At 44.2% G+C, this 18,971-nt stretch overlaps 2 protein-coding genes across 2 annotated transcripts in view; one reads left to right on the top strand and one right to left on the bottom strand.

Moving 5' to 3' along the window:
• LOC119782227 (dihydropyridine-sensitive L-type skeletal muscle calcium channel subunit alpha-1-like) overlaps positions 1–1,395 on the top strand; it is a 36,524-nt gene extending 35,129 nt beyond the window's left edge. The window contains exons 44-45 of the mRNA XM_038283103.1: positions 84–158; positions 1,096–1,395. Of these exons, the coding sequence (XP_038139031.1) occupies positions 84–158; positions 1,096–1,395 (375 nt within the window). The remainder of the gene's footprint in view (positions 1–83; positions 159–1,095) is intronic.
• A 1,094-nt stretch (positions 1,396–2,489) lies between these two features.
• Positions 2,490–18,957, bottom strand: smc1a (structural maintenance of chromosomes 1A). The gene is made up of 26 exons (XM_038283104.1): positions 18,547–18,957; positions 17,673–17,861; positions 17,437–17,549; positions 16,985–17,188; positions 16,061–16,299; positions 15,711–15,969; positions 14,566–14,706; positions 14,378–14,460; positions 14,181–14,280; positions 7,578–7,685; positions 7,265–7,450; positions 6,857–7,036; positions 6,626–6,772; positions 6,402–6,539; positions 6,192–6,308; positions 6,003–6,109; positions 5,773–5,914; positions 5,537–5,682; positions 5,308–5,461; positions 5,112–5,219; positions 4,830–4,986; positions 4,557–4,711; positions 4,255–4,406; positions 3,987–4,056; positions 3,798–3,908; positions 2,490–3,266 (listed from the first exon to the last, which is right to left on the bottom strand). The coding sequence occupies exons 1-26, from the start codon at positions 18,653–18,655 to the stop codon at positions 3,186–3,188; spliced, it is 3,696 nt and encodes a 1,231-aa protein (XP_038139032.1). The 5' UTR covers positions 18,656–18,957; the 3' UTR covers positions 2,490–3,185.
• Positions 18,958–18,971: the final 14 nt, after the last annotated feature.

The following is an 18,971-nucleotide window of genomic DNA, read 5'->3' as shown; positions in this document are numbered from 1 at the left end:
TTTCCTAAACTAGACATGATATCTAATATGGATGATGGTGAACAGAGTGTGACAGCTCATACTTGATAACATGTCTTATGCAGTATCCTTATGAGCCTGACTATGGCGGCAATCAGAGCAGGAACTCAAAGTCTGCAGCTGATCAGCTCGTCCAAGAGGTAAGAGGGAAACCTAACTTGACCTCACACAAAAAGGTCAGCACCTGTTATGATTCTATGTCTTAGGCCATTATGTTCTTTTTCTAATTAAAAGAAGAAAAAGAACAAAAACAAGAAGTTGACAGCAGCTGTTTTGTTTTATTGTGTTTAGGAACTAATGGCATTGATACTGACAGGTCTGAAAAACAGCAGGGATGGTAGATTAACAGTTTTTTGCACATCTAATTACGGAGAAGTTTGTATAATCTTTATGTAAAAACGGCTTATAGCAGGAAAACAGTATTTATGTATTTGAGAAATTAAATACATATTTGAGAAATATGTATTTAATTTCTCAAATACAGAAATACTGATTTGAGACATTAAAAGTATTTGAGAAATTAAAGATGTTCTGTGTTTGAAAAGTAATAGTGATTTGCAGAGTATCTTGTTACGTCATTTCCAGTTACTAATTTCTATGTGATGGAAATTTATTCTGATATCACAAAATTATATCTGTTACAGCAAATCATGATAGGAAAGCTCATGTTGTGCAGGAAGGTGAACCCCTTTCCCTATTTTCCCCTGGAATTAACTTGTAACTTTGTCCTTTTTTTCCGTCAAGAATACCCTTAGCATGATGGTGCCACTGCCATGCTTCACTATGCGAATGATTTGTTAAGTGTGATGTTGAGCAATAATTTTAACCACATCAAACCTTTTGCAGATGTCAAATTTTAATTTACACTCAAATAATAAAAATAGTTGGTTAAGTAATGGGATACAGTTCCTAAGCTGCATATTAATTATTTCTACAGGTGTCCCCTAAAAGGGTCATAATTTTATTGACACTTAGAATTTACAAAAATAAAATACTAACGTTTGGAAAAAAATTAAATCTGTATTATTTTAGTATGCCTCACCATGTAAAAATAACATTTGTTTCTTTTCCCCTCAGGCTCTTGAAAGGGGAGGTCTTGTCGCCTTGTCCAAAGACCCTGATTTTGTCTCTGTGACTAAGGCGGAGATGGCTGATGCCATGCGGATCCCCGTTTCAGCGATGGAAGGCATGGCTAGGGGCATCCTCAACGAACGCTCTGACAGCATCCCCTCTATCAAAAAGCGTCGTCCCGTTCCTGTACCTCCCACTGTCCCCAGTGGACAAAAGCCCAGTCAGCCTGAGCCAGCAGTTAGAAAGAAGAGACGTCAAATTCCCACTATTCCTGCCAGAAACAAACATGGAGACTCTGAAGTGTAGAGGTGTTCTAGTTGGCTTATGTGGACAGTTACTTCAGCTCGTTGGGAGTTGTATTATCAAGCTTGTCGCCCCTTTGATAATCTGTATCTGTTGGGCTGAATCCAGGTCAAATAACAGGTTGGATTGGGTACACTGATGATCAATAAATCTGATACTCAGACGTCTTCCTGATTAGGATTTAATAAAAACTGAAAATTATCACACAGTAAGCAGATTGATGCATTTCTTTCATTTGATCATTTTCTGAGGATATCCATTCCACAGAGGGGGACAGCCGCAAGGAAGATGACCTTGATTGTGCCTTACACTAGCCTCCCTGAAGGAGGCAGGATTGTGACAGAGGCTCATTGTAAACAAAAAATGTCAGTAGCCTTTAATGCACTGCAGTTTACTGATGAGTGTGGGAAAGGACTCTGTATGGTGGAAACAGTTTTACCTTTCCACCAGTTATGACTCACATTTAAAGGATCTGGAGTTTTAAAGTAGGTTCAAGGATACAATTTCATCAGGTTTGCTATTTAAAACCGTCCTTTGAAGTTCATTTTGTATAAACTAAGCTGTAATAAATGTAGTTTATAATAAATCAGTAAATTTACCATACAGTTATAAGTTATCCTTTTTTTATCCTTTAGCATACCTGGAGTATGAATGGTTTAGCTTAAAAATTCAGAGCCTTATTCACAGGTTTTGCAATTAATTTATATTTATGTTGTGTTGGAATTAAAACTTTTAAGGGGTCTTCTAATTTTAATGTCCTGTGGTGTGCCTGTAATGCACTGTTTTAAAGTTAGTCTGAGTGTGAATTACCCCCATCTTCACTCACCGATTCTGTACCAGTAAGGTTATGTTTTCACCATTACACCCACAGAAAATAGCCTGTTTAACTGTTTTTGCCCCTGAATATAAATAAAGAACCCTGACATGTGGATGCTTTGGTAGTCATCTTTGAAGGGGGGCTGTGTAAATGGATTCTACAAATAGGTTGGCAGAGGACAGCTGAGAGGGTTTCTTACATATGAAGTAGGTGTTTAAAATAGGACAGCAGCTGATAATCAACAACACAGAATTTAAAAAAAAGTAAAAAGATGAGCACAAATAATTCACCTTAGATTTATTAAAGCAAAGGCAACCAACCAGATAGAATCATGTCATTTATGCAGACGTGATTTCAGACAATATGCTTACTTTAGGACCAAATCATGGGGTGCTTTTGACATAATTACACTTGTTTGCCTTCAAAAAGCTCCAAATTATCTGACTGCACTTTTAATTGCAGCTTTTATTCAGACATCACACCAAGGAATGTACCCAGCACAAAACGACTAAATGCTCCTGATTAAGTAAAAAAGTTGTACAGAAATAAAATGCAATTAATGTTTGGGGAAACACAACAGAGGACAGAAAAAAGCTTTAAGCAAAAAAAGGAAAAAGCAATTAAAAGCATAAACAGTATAAAAGGTCTTGCTTATTTTAAATGCATTACATTTTACCACAAAGTATAAATTCCACAGTTTGTTAAAAAGTTTCATTATCATTTTACTACATATACTTTATTAAAATAATGAATGATAATGTCCGAATTGAGAAAGGTCTGTTTTCATTAAATGTACAGACATCTTAGCTTTTACTGCAGCAACAAAAAGCATCCCCTATCACAGCAACAGAAGGTTTATGGGCTAATCTACAACATAAAAATACAACAGTTCGGAGAAAAAGAAAAATAGAGGACCTACAGAAAATATGATCTGTAACTCTGAGCTATATGAAACATGGTACTGAGCAATCTTAAGTCACTCATTTGGGTTTGGGTTGGCATCTGGATACTGTGAGAGGTCAAAGGTGAGCACTTTGCTGATGACACAATCTCCTTGCTGTGGACAAAAAAAAGAATGAGTTTATTATTATCTTGGTATATAAGAAAAAAAAAATCACTCCATTGTGATTGGCACCAAATATAATCTGTTAAAGCGAGTTTTCAGCCCTGCATAAATGTTAATAACAAATGGATGGCAAAAATTTTCAGCAGGAGACTGATGAGATCTGCAAATCCTGTTTGTCCTTGCTGCCGAAAATGAAAAATGATGCATGAGATACCATAAGCATAATAAGCCATAAGCATAAATGACTGACTTGATGTTGGGAAAGAAATCTGCCCATTGTGTTTGCATTAATGTTTGCTGACCAGGCTGAATGCCCAAGTTAATGTGTTTTACTGTGCAGCTAGATTGATTTTCTATATAGGTGGAGTGACCTTGTAGTTTGCATAAGGTCAATTATTGTGACATTTACAGACATTATGGCATCTTTCCCCAGCCCTGGTTAGAAACTTAAAATCTGCGGCAACATACAAAATGTTTTTTGGTATTAATGATGTTCATTGGCTAATGACAAGGGAAACCTACCTCTGGATAAACGCCTATTAGAGAGTCAGCTTTGGTGTAGAACTCCTCTTTCAGAGAAATAACAATAGCTTGAAAGTTCTCCACTGACTGGTCTTTGATGTAGTTGGCCACCTTGAGAAGAAAGAAGAGGAATCTTTGAATCCAGAGCACTGCTAAAATGAATCCAGTAATAGAGAAAGCTGGACACACCTTGCCAATGTTTGTGTTATCCAGAGCAGCATCAATCTCATCCAGGACAAAGAAGGGTGCAGGTTTGTAGCTATAATGATGCAGAAGATGCAGAGATTTAAGGTGTGGAAAGATTTAGAAATCAAAAAGGCAAATGTAGGATTTTAACATAAATGATCTTATCAGGTTTTTAAACTTTTACAATATGACCTAAAAACACTTCAAAGATTGTACTGTGTATTTTATCAAAGAAAGGTAAAATGTCTCCTCATTCTATATACTGTCAGACCTGTGAATAGCAAAAAGCAGAGCCAGGGCAGCAACCGTCTTCTCTCCTCCAGACAGGTTGTCCATGGGTCGGAATCTTTTCCCAGGAGCCACACAGTTATAGTTAATGCCATCCAGGTATGGCTCCTCTGGGTTTTCTGGGCCCAGAAATGCCTGAAGAAGAACCAAAGTGATGTAGTCTCTAATACCAGGTGTCAGACCAACTAACCAAAGCTGAAATTGTTACTTGAATTTAATCAAGCAGAACATTAAATGCTGGGTTGCCTTGTATTCTGATTGGGCACGGTAATAACTGAAACATACCTGGGCACTGCTGTTACGTGACAAAGCTTTGTAGATTTCATCGATGTTGGTGGCCACAGATTCAAAACAGGTATTAAAGCGATCAAATCTCTCTTTCTTGATCTGCTCAAAGGCTTGCTTTGCCTTCTTGGCTCTCTTACGAGCGGCCTCAAACTCTGAAACAAAGCAGCAAAAATATCATCACATCAGATAGTAATCATTAATGTCGTGCAAAGACAGATTTCTTCCTTTGATCTCATCTGTAAATCTTCAAACTAAAGTCCATTGTCGCACCATCACTGGTTTCTTGAAACTTGTCTCTGACACTCTCAAGTTTTTCCATGGCTTTCATGTTGGGTGCGCTGATCCTCTGCAGGATGCTCTGCTGCTCATTCAGACGTTGCTGCAGTGTGTTTGTTTCTGCTTTTATCTCCTCTTCCGACAATGCATCCTGTGGGAAATCAGGCAAATTTGATCAGCCTAACTTTTACTGCTCAGTGCTATGGTCAGAATGTAGAGAGCAAAATAAAGTCCAACAGATAAAAACAGTTTTCATGCTTGAATTGTTGGGTCTACCTTCAGATCTTCGGACAGGTTGCTGTAGTCGATTTCTATTAGAGCTTCTTTAGCCAAAACGCTGCTGGACGTCCTCTGACTGCTGGAGTCATCCGTTTGTGAGCTCCCCTACAACAGGAAAGAATTTATTTTTTTTTCAGATCCCATTTGTAAATAAAACACCACACACGAGAACATCTTCTCAATGTTTTCATACTTCTCCCTGGCTGATATCGTCCATTGTTCCAGAGCGAAGTGGCAACCTGATGTCCTGCATCTTGCAGGCCTGCAGCAGGTTGTGGCGGTCACTGCGCTTCTGCTCCAATTTGGTCTCAATGGCAGTAACCTCCTTCTGTAGCTGGGTTAGCTCTCTGGAATAATAAAACAATCATACATTTCATCCATGTTTCAATCGAAGTATAATCTGGGCATTAGTTGGTACAGACTTGTTAGCGCCTCCAAGTTTTTTGCGAATCTCCTCCATTTCATGATTTTTATCATTGACTTCGGATTTCTTGGTGAGATGCTGGTTCTTCAAGTCTTGAAGCTGAGCCATTGTCTCATCAATGATTTTCATGTGTCTGTGTTCCTCCTAGAAAAAAAACACATGTCAGATTCACCTCAAATTAAATCAAAGTAAATAAACCATAAATTCATTCATTCATTTGAATGAATTATTTACCTTCTTAAGGCGCTCTATCTCAGCCTCATCTTTCTTAACAGTTTGTTCCCACATCATGACCTTCTCCTGGTCCTCCTTCAGCTGGTTCTTCTCATAGTCCACCTGGATTCCCAGACGGGTCTTCTGGGTCTCAAACTCAAGACTGAAGTCAAAAGCATAAGTTAAACATCGCAAGAAAAGAGGTATTTTGTAGTTAAAGGAGGAATCTGATTTTCCATTTCTAGACTGACCGTTTCTTAGCAATCTCATTCTGCCTCTTCACTTTCTCCTCCTCAAACTCTCGAATGTTTCTTACTCCAATCTCCTTACAGAATTCAACAAAGACCTCATCCTCCACCTAGAAGACAAAACAGCAGTTAAGTACATTAAATTATAGAAAAGGATGATTGTAAACAAGCAACAGGCGAAGGGAGTCTCACCAGGTTCATGCGGTCCCGGAGGTCAGTGATCTCTCGCTCGCGGGATTGGATAATCCTCTTGATGTCATTGATGCGAGGGCCGAAATTTGCAAGTTCGCTCTCCAGTTTGGATTTCTCCTGCATTAAAGATAACACAGAACTTTTAGAAAAAACACTATTACTGAGAAAAACAAAACAACGAGAGAACAGATCAGGAGCAGCAGAGTGTACCTGCATGTTGAGGGAGAGATGCCTGGTTTTGGTCTGCTCCAGATCGCTCTGGGAGTATTTGAGTCTCATCTGCAGGCCGTGTGCCTGAGATTGCACCTGACGCAGTTCTGCCTCCTTCCTTTTTGCCTTCATTTGCTCCTACAAAGAAAATACAGGAATGGTTTATATAAAAAACAAAATACACTAAACATACAGTCCCATTCTTGACTTTGTTTGAATGTTACCTTTAACTCTTCTGTAAGTTTTTCCTTCTTCTCCTTTAGTTTGTCTACCGCCTTCTCGTCCCAGCGCCTAGCCTTGGCCTTCAGGTCGCTGGCTCCTCCAGAAATGACTCCAGACTTCTGGAATAATGTACCATCCAGGGCTACAGTCTGATCGTAGGAAAACAATGACATATTAGAAAAATCAAAAACACATAAATAAACAGTATTCTAATCTTAAGTCAAGTTAATTACCTTATGTCTGTAAGGGCCTCCAAAAGCAATCCTTCTCGCATCTTCCACATTCTCACAAACCAGAGCATTACCACAGGCATACTGAAGGGCTTTCTTAATGTGCGGCGGCTCATATCGGATCACATCAATCACCAGCTTGGCCCCTCGTAGTTCTCTTAGTTTTTCATCTGTTGGTTTAACCTAAGGGAAAACAGTTTTTCTGCTCACTTAGTGATCAATATTTATGAAAATCACCTGCAAGACAGCTGCTGGACTATTTAAAACCTGGAGCAACACCTGGCTACAGCAGACCTGTCTGTTCTAAATTCAGGACTCTAAAACCCATGAAGGTTTTAAAATAAAACCTTCATGTCATGTTTCCAATCTAATGACTCTTGCAACAGATATTATCTGGAGTTTAATAGTTACCTCTAAATAGTCGAGAGGAAGGAAGGTCTCTGGCTCTCCTCTCTGCTCCTTTATGTACTGGATGCAGTCTCTACCAGTCTTCTCTGAGTCAACAATGATAGCGTCCATGTTCTTGCCTAATACTTTAGTGACAGCAATCTGATATTTCTTTTGAGTGGGCTGACACAAGTCAATCAGGCGGCCATACTGTAAAGTAGAAAAGAACAGCAAATAGTTTTATCCAAACATGTTCTCAGTTCTTCTACCATATACTGCATACAGGTTAGCTGGTAAGGACTGATTTAGTTGTATTAATTAGTTTGGGTTGACTTGCCACAGATCCAGGATAGAGCCGTTTGATGCTCTCCATGATCTCTGCCTTACGCTGCTGTCGACTGTTTTCCTGTCTGTCGATCCTGGCGTCTCCCAGCTGCTCCATCACCTGAAGAACATACCAGTCACAAAGGCAGAGGTCAATCCTGTCATGGTTTCCTTCTCACATATTACCATGCACAGTCTACAATCTTGGCAACTGAATCAGATCATACTGGTTGTTATGGTGGTTACTCACATATACAAAAAGCTGTGATGGAATGTAGTTACAAATAAAAAACAGAAAAAAAAAACAGAAAAAAAAAGAAAAAAAAAAAAAAATATATATATATATATATATATATATATGTATATATATATATATATATATATATATATATGTTCCTTCTTACTTTTGATTTAAAGCACTTCTGTATGGCTTTACTAAACTTTCCAGTTTTAAACCAGTTGACATTTTCAAAAGCCTTACAACTTCTCTGTTCTTTTTCATAATATTCACTCGGTGTCTCGCTATGGGATGCAGCCTCCTGCAGCCCTGATAGAAGCATCTATCTCAATCTGCCAATCCTGATTGGCCGGTGGAAGTGCCCGTCATACGCCACGCCCCGTAGCTCCGACTACTAAAGCGTGTGCGGATCACGGCACTCCAATTCAAAACCTCTTCTCACCTGAGAGCTTATCTCACGTCGGAGCCTTCGCTAGCTTAACTGCCCACAGACGGACCTTGCTAGTTTCCGTCGCCGGACGCTAGCACTGTGCTCTGGCTTCTGCCCTGTCCGCTCACTCCAGACCGGACCGGTAACCTTTTGTCTCTCTTCACGGCGGAATCCCTCTCGGCTCCTCTCCACGTACGCTCGAGTCGGACGAGCATTTAGCACACCAGCTACTTCCTCGACCCCGCCACGCTAGCACGCCAGCTAGCTACGGTTCCTTTCCCTACCAGCACTCCAGCTCGTCGGGAAATGGCGGCCGTCCAAAACCCCCACGCCAGGGGAGACCACCGTCTTTGTGGCTGCGGGAATAAAATTTCAGGGAAAGACACCCACCCGGTGTGCGGTACCTGTCTAGGAGTCGACCACGCCAGGTTGGCCCTAGAAATTCCCGGCTCCTGTGGACACTGCAAAGTGTTCACGGTCAAGAGCCTCAGACGCAGGCTAGCCCGTCAGGTTAGCATCTCGGACCGTGATCCATTCCTCCCCACCGCCGCACAAGGTGCAGCCGCGGAGGAGGACGTGGACACAGCTGGGGAAGCCCCGGAGACTGACTACGACTGGGGTGCCCAGTGCGAGCAGCTCCATGCCCCCCTGTTTCCCGAGGAAGACGTGCTGGAAGTCAGTCCCATGGAGGAGGATGACGACACCTCGTTCCTCATATCAGAGGACGAGGAAGAGGATGACACCTTCATGGCCCCAGCACAGCCTGAGAGGCCTAAACCGCCGTGCCCTTCCGCCATGGAAGACAGGGGAGCGAGCTCACCAGCTCCCTCCCTCCATGTGGACCTGCTCGACGTGTGCAAACGCGCGGCAGAGAAGCTGGAGATTCCCTGGCCGGTCGCAATAGCGGAGCCCACCCGGTCCCGCTACGAAGGCAAACGGCTTCCCCTGGCACGAAATGCGGTGAAGCAGCTTCTCCCTGTCTTCCCCGAGTTGCTGACGGAGCTCTCCAAAACATGGACTAGCTGCCCATACAGCAACAGGAGCCCTATTTCGGGCGCAGCATCCCTCGACTGCGAGGCGATGGACGCCCACGGCCTCCTCTCCATGCCTCCGGTGGAAGTCCCGGTAGCTGCGCACCTCTGCCCAGGCAGCGTGAGCCAGCTGTCTGCAGCTTCCCCCAGACGCCCGACGCTGCCAGCTAAGCCCGAACGGTTCCAGTCTGCGCTGACCGAAAAGGCATACAAAGCAGCAGCCCTCTCGGCCAGAGCCCTCAGCGCCCTCTCCATCCTCACTGCCTACCAAGCGGAGTTGTTTGGCGCGTCTGCTGAGGAGCAAGACCCGGATGCGTGGGAGGAGATGGCGGTCATCGCGGACCTGTCTCTCCGTATCCAACGTGTCGCGGTCCAGGCCACAGGGAAGGTGATGGCAACCCTCGTCGTCCAGGAGCGAGCGCGATGGCTCAGTCTCGCTAACCTGACCGACAGGGAGCGGGATGACATCCTGGATATGCCGATCGTCCCTGAAGGCATCTTCGGCTCTGCATTGGCCACAATGCAGCAAAGATGTGAGGCAAAGAAAAAGGACAACGAGGCCCTCAAACTTTGTCTCCCTCGGAAAGCCCCTGCGCCTTCACCTCCGGTGCAACGCAAAACCTTTGCGCATGCAGCCTCCCAGCCGCCGCGTTTTAAGGTACCAAGACGGCCACCACCGCCAGGTCCGCCCCCTCCGATGAGGAAGGAGCGCGGAGCCGGCTGGCAGGGGAAACCTGCCTCCACGACCGCTACGCCGCCGCCGCCCACAGCCGCCGCGAGCTCGGTCCCACAGGCGAGGAAGAAAAAGAAGAAAAAGTTCCTCAGTTGGTGCAGCCTGCTGTTCCCCGTTGCGCAGGCCCACCGTTTTGGCTTGTTTGTGCGCACCCCACGCCACCGTTGCCCATCCCAGAGCCGGTCTGCGAGGAGAAGGACATCGCCCCGGAGGTCTGCGCGGTTGCGCCCCGAGCGGAATGTCCAAAAGCACAGTCACACACCCTTGTTCAAAGAAAAAATGGTGTCAAAATAAAAATAAATCTGTCACAGCCAGGCCACGAGCCGAGGGTGCAGATAATAAAAAAAGCCAAAACAGACGATGCTCTCTCTATAAGCAGGGTGGCCGCTCAGCCCCCTGCAGCTCTGCTCCCGGGACGGGCACCGCCGTCCCCGCGGAGCAGAGCAGAGCGCTCCACCGTGCCTCCGGTGGTGCCCGAGAATCATTTCTCGGTTCCACCACAGGGGGGCGCGGGGCAGGAGCCGCAATATGTTCCCCCGCTCTCTCTCAGATGGGAAAGCTGGAGAGCAGCAGCAGCTCCACCGTGGGTGTTGCGCACAATTTCCCGGGGATACAGGCTTCAATTCGCCACTGTCCCTCCCCGCTTCTCCGGTGTAATACACTCACATGCACAGGGAGAATCAGCTCGAGTTTTACGGGAGGAAATTCTCTCTCTGATAGACAAACGAGCAGTTTCTGTCGTATCTCCCGAACAGAGTCTGTCAGGGTTTTATTCCAGATACTTCCTCGTCCCCAAACGGGGGGGGAGAGGAATCCGCCCTATTCTGGACTTAAGAGCCCTGAACAAATTCCTGCGGAAATACAAGTTCAGGATGCTGACACATGCAGCTCTGTTGCGTCTAGTAAGACCGAACGACTGGTTTTCGTCCGTGGATCTGAAAGACGCGTATTTCCACATTCCCATTTATCCCCCTCACAGACAATATCTCCGGTTTGCCTTTCAAGGGGTGTGTTACGAATACCGTGTTCTACCATTCGGTCTGTCTCTCAGTCCGAGGGTTTTCATACGGTGCACAGAGGCCGCGGTAGCCCCGCTCAGACGCCGGGGGATACGTCTGGCCACGTATTTAGACGACTGGCTCCTGTTAGCGCAGTCAGAACAGGAAGCCAGGGTTCACACACACATTGTCACAAAACACCTGATGGATTTAGGTTTTGTGATAAATATGGAAAAAAGCCACCTATCTCCAACGCAGGAGATATGCTTTCTGGGATTATCCCTGCGCTCTGTTGCGTTCACAGCCCGCCTGTCAGAGGAAAGAGTGACGGTTTTCAGAACGTGCCTGTCACAATTCCGTCTGCACAGGTCTGTCCAGTTCAGACTGTGCCTTCGGTTGCTGGGTCTGATGGCCTCAGCCATCCTCGTGATTCGCCTCGGCCGCCTTCACATGCGGGACTTTCAGCGCTGGGTCGCTTCGCTCCGAATGGACCCCGTGCGTCATGGCGCACGGCGGATAACGGTCACAGCGGACTGTATAACAGCTCTGCGCTGTTGGCGAGCCCCGTCCTTCCTGACCCAAGGGGTGCCTATGGGCACCGTCTCGTCCAGGAAAGTGGTAACCACGGATGCCAGCCTATCAGGCTGGGGCGGCATTCACGAGGGCAGGTCTGTGAGGGGTCGCTGGAGCCAGGCCCTCCAGCGCCTTCACATAAACTTTCTCGAACTTTCGGCGGTGTTTCTTTCTCTGAGACACTTCCTCCCATTCCTCTCGGGTCACCATGTCCTGGTGAGGACGGACAACACGACAACAGTGGCGTATATCAACCGCCAAGGGGGCCTGCGCTCCCGCATGTTGCACAATCTGGCGCGCGACCTGATTCTCTGGAGCAGTACCCACTTTCTCTCCCTGAGAGCGACGCACGTCCCGGGAGACTTGAACACGGGTGCGGACCTGCTGTCCAGAGGCGCGCCAGTGTACGGGGAATGGACGCTGCACCCACAGGTCGTGGAGCAGATATGGGCGCGCTATGGGCGCGCTCAGATAGATCTGTTCGCGTCCAGGGAAAACGCTCGATGCGAGCTGTTCTTCTCTCTGAGCACTCTGAATGCCCCTCTGGGCGTAGACGCATTAGCGCACGCCTGGCCGCACGAGCTGCTATACGCGTTTCCACCGCTGGCCCTGATACCCCCCACTCTCGCCAGAGTGAGGGCATTCAACCACAGACTGATCCTAATAGCTCCGCACTGGCCAGCGCAACACTGGCTGGCGGAGATATTCCAGATGCTGTGCGCCCAGCCTTGGGAGCTGCCGCTGCGCAGGGACCTGCTCTCGCAGGGTGCGGGGACAGTGTACCACCCACACCCGGAGCGACTGCAGCTGTGGGCCTGGCCCGTGAGTGGCTTAATTTAACCACTGCCGGGCTCCCTCAGAGTGTAATTAATACTATCCAAAACGCCAGGGCTCCCTCCACTAGGAACCTATATGGCTCCAAGTGGGGACTGTTTGAGCGGTGGTGTCTTGAACGGGACTACGTTCCTTTTCAGTGTTCTGTACCAGCGATTCTGTCGTTTTTACAGGAACTGATTGATAAAGGAAAAGCTTTTTCCACGGTTAAGGTTTATCTGGCAGCTATAGCAGCATGCCATATAGGATTTGGAGACAAAACGGCGAGCCAACACCCTTTGGTTTGTCGGTTTATGAAGGGCGCCCGCAGGCTCCTCCCCGTCTCCAGACCTTTGCTGCCTCCGTGGGATTTGTCGGTGGTTCTGGAGGGGCTTAAGGGACCCCCATTTGAACCGTTGTTGGGGTCCAGTCTTAAACATCTGTCTCTCAAGACAGTGCTGTTACTGGCCCTGGCCTCTGCGAAACGAGTCAGCGACATTCATGCGCTCTCCGTGAGCCCCGCATGTACCCGGTTCGACCCGGAATACACGCGTATGGTTCTGAAGCCCAACCCGGCCTTTGTTCCTAAAGTGGTTGGTTCTTGTTCACCGATCGAGCTAGCGGCGTTCGCCGCCCCCCCCAGGTGAACGGCGAGCGCACACGCTGTGCCCTGTTCGAGCCGTGCGCTCTTATATGGACAGGACGCAGAGCTTCAGGATGAGTGATCAGCTCTTTGTCTCCTGGGCGAAGCCCCGTAAGGGGCAGCCGATCACAAAGCAACGCCTCGCCCACTGGGTGGTGGAGGCTATAGCTTTGGCGTATGGAAGCAGGGGTCTGCAGCCCCCGGCGGGTCTGCGTGCACACTCTACCCGCGGGATGGCTGCGTCCTGGGCTTTATTTCGGGGAGTGTCCGTTCAGGACATTTGTTCAGCGGCGAATTGGTCTTCGCCTCTGACTTTTGTCCGGTTCTACATGCTTGACGTGTCTGGACCGTGCGTGGCCAGTGCGGTCCTAGAGTCATAACTGACCTTGTGGACCTTCCCCATCGGCCGGTTCTTGTTCGATAAGCTATCTGACAATACGGGAGCTACCATATCCCATAGCGAGACACCGAGTGAATATTATGAAAAAGAACGTTTGGTTATCTAACATAACCCCAGTTCTTAGAATAATATGAGCGAGGTGTCTCGCCAGACGACCCTTCTTGCAGGGCGGCGAGAAGAGGTTTGCTTGTTGAATTGGAGTGCCGTGATCCGCACACGCTTTAGTAGTCGGAGCTACGGGGCGTGGCGTATGACGGGCACTTCCACCGGCCAATCAGGATTGGCAGATTGAGATAGATGCTTCTATCAGGGCTGCAGGAGGCTGCATCCCATAGCGAGACACCTCGCTCATATTATTCTAAGAACTGGGGTTATGTTAGATAACCAAACGTTAGCATGTTTTTTATTGTAAAAATAAAAATACATTTTAATAATTACAGTAGCTTAATTACATGTTACAGTAGCTTAATAAAAACAATGTTGTTAATGTTCTAAAGCCTTTTATTTTCTACAAATATCAAATAAGTATTTTGTAAATTAGGTGAGAATTATCCTCACAGTTTCAATGTTTTCTTTTACCTGACACGCCCAATGATATCAGGTAAAAAGATGTTTTATTTGTCATGGACAATTTTAGGAAACAAATGAGCTGAAGAGAAAACCTGGAGTCAAGCTAAAGAGAAATATCAGACATAATTTTTAAAGCGTTGATACAGTTCATATATAAGACCAAAATTTTTCTTTCCGTTTTCGTTACCTGATTAAGTTCCATGTTGATCTCATCAATCCTCCTCTTTGCCATCTCCACTTCCTCCGTCAACTCCTCCTCCATGCGCTTCTGCTCATCAAGTGACTGTCTGTTGTTCAATAATGTAAATGTGTGAGTGAAGGAGTAATCTATAGCATAATATCAGATCAATAAACAGCATAAATCTGGTCATAGAGAACCATTACCTGCTAGTGGTAATGTAATCCTCTAGCTTCTCAATACGTTTCTGGTTTTCTTCAATTTCACGAATCTTCTGCTTGATTTTGGCCTGAAGAGAAGAAGAGATTTGCAAAAGCGCATCAGCTCAAATTCAAATCTCTAAATCCGTGCTGAAAGAAAAACAAAAAAAACAAACAGTCTTTTGTTCCCTTACCTCTGTCTCCACCTTCTTCCTCTCCTCCAGGTCAAGGCGGTCCTGGTCAGCCTTCTGGTCCCGGTTGAACTTCTCCAGTTCCTGAGCCAGAGTGGCGGCACGCTTACTAGCCTCCTCCTTGAGACGATGGTACTGCTTAACCTGAGGGCAAGGAGAGGAAAGAAGTCAAACTAATTTTTTTGATTGAAATTAAATTAGGAGCTCATTAAACAAAAATATGACCTAAAGCAAAAATATTACTTAAGATGAGAATTAAATGATAATGGAAATTAAAAAGGTAGGGAGGACAGAGATTTTTTTTTTATTACAATTATTTAATCGATTTCAAAATGTTAAACCTTTCTTTTCCTGAAGGCTTCTATTGGTTTGATTGAACCTCGATTTAACTAATAGACAATGGAAGCTTTGAATTAGGGATGCACGATATAATCGGCCCCCTATCGGTATCGGCCTGTATCGGCCTTAAAACTGAATATCGGACATCGGCCACCCCACCGATATTTAACCAGATATTTGATCAGCTTCTGAGTTTCTAAAGTCTAAAAAAAAAATAAAAAATACTACTTCTTCTTCTTCCTCAAAAACTTCTTTTTTACAGACTTAAAAGCTTCTAAAGACGAGGGAAAAAATATTGATACATTAAAATATCACAATATCTTCATATGCTGATATATTGCCATTTAAAAACACCATATCAATCTCTTTTACTAATGAAATATTGCTATAAGTCATCATTATGCTACGAAATCCCCCGAAAATCCACGAAATTTTGCCATATTTTTATATGTTGATATATCGACGTGGTATCGATCTATTTTACTAACAAAATCTCACAAGAATTTGCAAAATATCACGAGAGTTTGTAACAGAATGATGACAGAACGAGATTTTGAAAGTAAAATAGATCAATACCGCGTTTTTAAAAATCAATTTGATATCAGCATATGAAAATATATTTGAGTATATTATTTTTCAAAGTGTCAGAAATGGATAACAAAACTGCTATTTTCAATGACTACTTATTTTTGTCCAGCTTTAACATCGGTATCGGTTATCGGCTACATGAGTTTTAAAATATCGGCATATCGGATATCGGCCAAAATCCCAATATCGTGCATCCCTACTTTGAATGCATCACATCAGACCTGATTTTCCTCCAGAGTGAGGTCCTGGCCCTGGCTCTGTGCCTCCTCCTCCATTCTTTCCTCAAACTCCTGCTTGGCCAACTCCACAGCCCTCATCTCCTTATCCAGCTCATCCATGTCTGCTTTTCGCTTCTTGTACATCTTCTGGGCGTTCTGGAGCGATTTTTTCGCAGCCTCAAGCTTCTTGATTTTGTGCGATGTGTTCTCTTTGGCCTTGATGTACTGAGGCCTCTTTTGGTTCAACTCAGAGTCCTTCTCTCTGCAAACAGGATGAAAACAATCAGTGAATTTCAGGGGACAGGATGTGAGTATGGACACCTAGAGATTATCTGAATCATGTGAGGACATACTTTATTTCTTTCTCAATGGTCTGCTGCTCCCTCATCAACCTTCCCAACTCCTTCTTCTTATCCTTCAGCTCCTCCTCCACGTGGTCCATCTTCTTACGGTCCTTGTCAATTTCTTTGTTTCGCTGACCCAGCTCTTTATTTAGCTTCTCAATCTCCTCCTCATTGTGGTACAACTTGAAGAGCTGTAACTGTACACTTGCCCTGGCTACCTCATCTTTGAGGCGTTGGTATCGCTCAGCCTGACAGGGACAAACACAAGGGAGAGAATAATCGTAATTAGTATTGTAACCACTTTTCATTCAAAAACATAACTAAGTTGAACTTTAAGGCAAATTTAATTTCGACACAAAAATAAAGGGATGTTTTTAGAAACAATGAGATGCATCAATAAGACTAAGCCTGGACCAAAAAAATGGATTCGATTCATTTCAATTTTTTTTTGTGGGCATTTAAAAAAAAAAGATAAATAGATTTTTCTTTAAAACAACGGTGCATTTTTGGCTCCCGGAGTTTCCGTAGCTGCAGTAGCTCTCAGGTTGCAGTTTGGCAAGCGACAGCATCACACAAAACAGCAAACAACATTATAACTAAAGATGAATGAGAAGTTTGTTCTCAAAATAGAAATAAAATCATCTGTTGTTTGGAACTGCTGAGCTTAAAGTTCTCCAGCATAGTGGAATTGAGGCGGCATGAACTCAATCAGCTCCAACCGTATGCTTGCTCCCAGCAAGGGGATACAAATTCTGGCGGGGATAACTACCTTGGCACGACATCAGCAAAGGATGGGTGGTGGCAACTTTATTAAGATGCGGTTATATTAGAAGAAATGGGGTTGTGTATTGAAATACATATTTGAATCTTGAAACTTGAAAATGTTCAAAATGAAATTTAAAAAAGTGAGTTGATTTTTTTCAAAGTTCTTACCTCCTCTTTCTCTTGCTTGGCCTCTTTGCGCTCTGCTGCAATGTTTTTCTTGCGATGATAATTGAACTGTGTGTCTTCCTCTGCTTTCACCATCTCCTTCTTTCGGCGGTCATACTCTTGTGCCAGCTCTCCAGAACGTGAGATCTCCTCAAACAGTGCTGTTCGCTCTTTGGGGTTCTTCATAGCAATCGACTCCACAGCCCCCTACAGTGTAATAAATAAATAATGAAGACTCAGGTAAACAGAGGCAGCTGCCCAAAAAACAGAAGCAATAATTGTTTCTGCATCATATAAATATTGTGGGGGTCAACCATGTTTGCCAAAGATGGAACCCCTAACCCTAATCCACTTATAACCAAACAATGATGAAAGACGGGGTATGTTAGCTTTATAGGCCTACTAATTCCTTTCATGTAAAATACTGTGAATGAAGCGATTGACTAAACACTTACCTGAAAGACAAGAAAGTTCCTGGCCTTGATGAGAATTCCAAGTTTTTCCAGCTCCTCACTATATTCAGGAAGTCCAACCACTTTATTGTTGATGCGATACTCAGATGAGGCCCCTGGGACAAATTAAGTGTAATTTCATAACAAAGCTAACGTTATTGTTTGTACATATCTTACAGGTACGTGCAGAAAGAGTATATCTTATAATATCAGGAATAGACAAGTACGGTAATTCCTACCAATAATAACCCTAGTAAAGGACCGTTCCTCTCCATTATCTTCTTGGTACACCATGCTGACAAAAGCTCTGTTGGCAGCTGGCTTCCCCACTGGAGCTCCATGGATTAGATCCTTCAGAGTCTTAACACGCAGGTTACTGGTCTTTTCTGCCAACACAAAGCTGATGGCATCCATAAGGTTGGACTTGCCTAAAATAATGGAGATGAGATTAGCCGTTAGGTATCCACATCATACATGGATTAACTTTTAATTATACGTTTTATTTATCTTATATTAGGACATAAAAAGTTAGAATCTTGAATAGCTGCTGCCCCCTTCAAATGACACTCTTGTGCGTGAAATTGTGTTTGAAACTTAGAAAAATTCATGTTTTTTAAAAAGGTTTCTATCTAGAATTACTGAGCAGTGGTTTCTTAAGACAAAAAAAGGCCTTGGTGAAAGGCCATTAGACTTGCTATTGTTAAAACGGTCCATTTCGTACATTACTGAATGTGTGACAAGCATTTGATATTATTTAACAAAAAATAATTGTATTATATACCCAATCAAACTTAAAAAATCACAATCGGAGGTATCCAACACTTAAATGTCTATATAGAAAAGTGTAGTCTTAAACTAAAGATGGAAAATTTTTATCTCTGATCAAGCACAATGCATTGATTTTGTAATTAATAACCACGAGAACAGTGGCTCAATATATAGCGATGCAATAACAATGCATTTGCTGAAACATGATGCGCTTACAATATATTACAAATTTGACATTCCAGGTGCATAGCTGCCTAAAGTAAAATCTGCAAAACGACTGTTTACCGTTAGCCCATCCTAGCAAACAGTATGCATTTTGCCTTAGCCCTCTTAATCATAACATACCCGATCCATTGGGTCCGATGATTGCCGTAAACTTGTGAAACGGTCCGATGATTTGTCTTCCCTTGTATGACTTGAAGTTTTCTATCTCTATTAGCTTTAAATAGCCCATCTCCGTTGTTTATGTGCAACTGTTTGAAGGAAAATCTGCACAGACAATGTTAAACAGTTAGCTAAAATGCTAGCAGCCAGTCTGCAGCGAGCAACCCTGGTATACAAAGACGAATTACGCTCGTAAATGAAATAACGCTCCCACTCAATCTGTAGCTGACTTGCACGTGGGTTACATTATGAGTTCAGCGCAAAGTTACTTGAGAAAAAGAGCGTAAACGAATCTTCAAAAGAAAATCAGAAAGCTTGTATCAACGGAGCGCCATTTTACAATGTAACAGGAAAACCTTGAGCGCGCGAGAGCAAAAAATCACGCA

The sequence above is a fragment of the Cyprinodon tularosa genome, unplaced genomic scaffold, assembly GCF_016077235.1.
Source record: "Cyprinodon tularosa strain WSP-4 unplaced genomic scaffold, ASM1607723v1 ctg19, whole genome shotgun sequence".
Taxonomy (NCBI): domain Eukaryota; kingdom Metazoa; phylum Chordata; class Actinopteri; order Cyprinodontiformes; family Cyprinodontidae; genus Cyprinodon; species Cyprinodon tularosa.
This window is presented reverse-complemented; position numbering and strand designations above follow the sequence as displayed.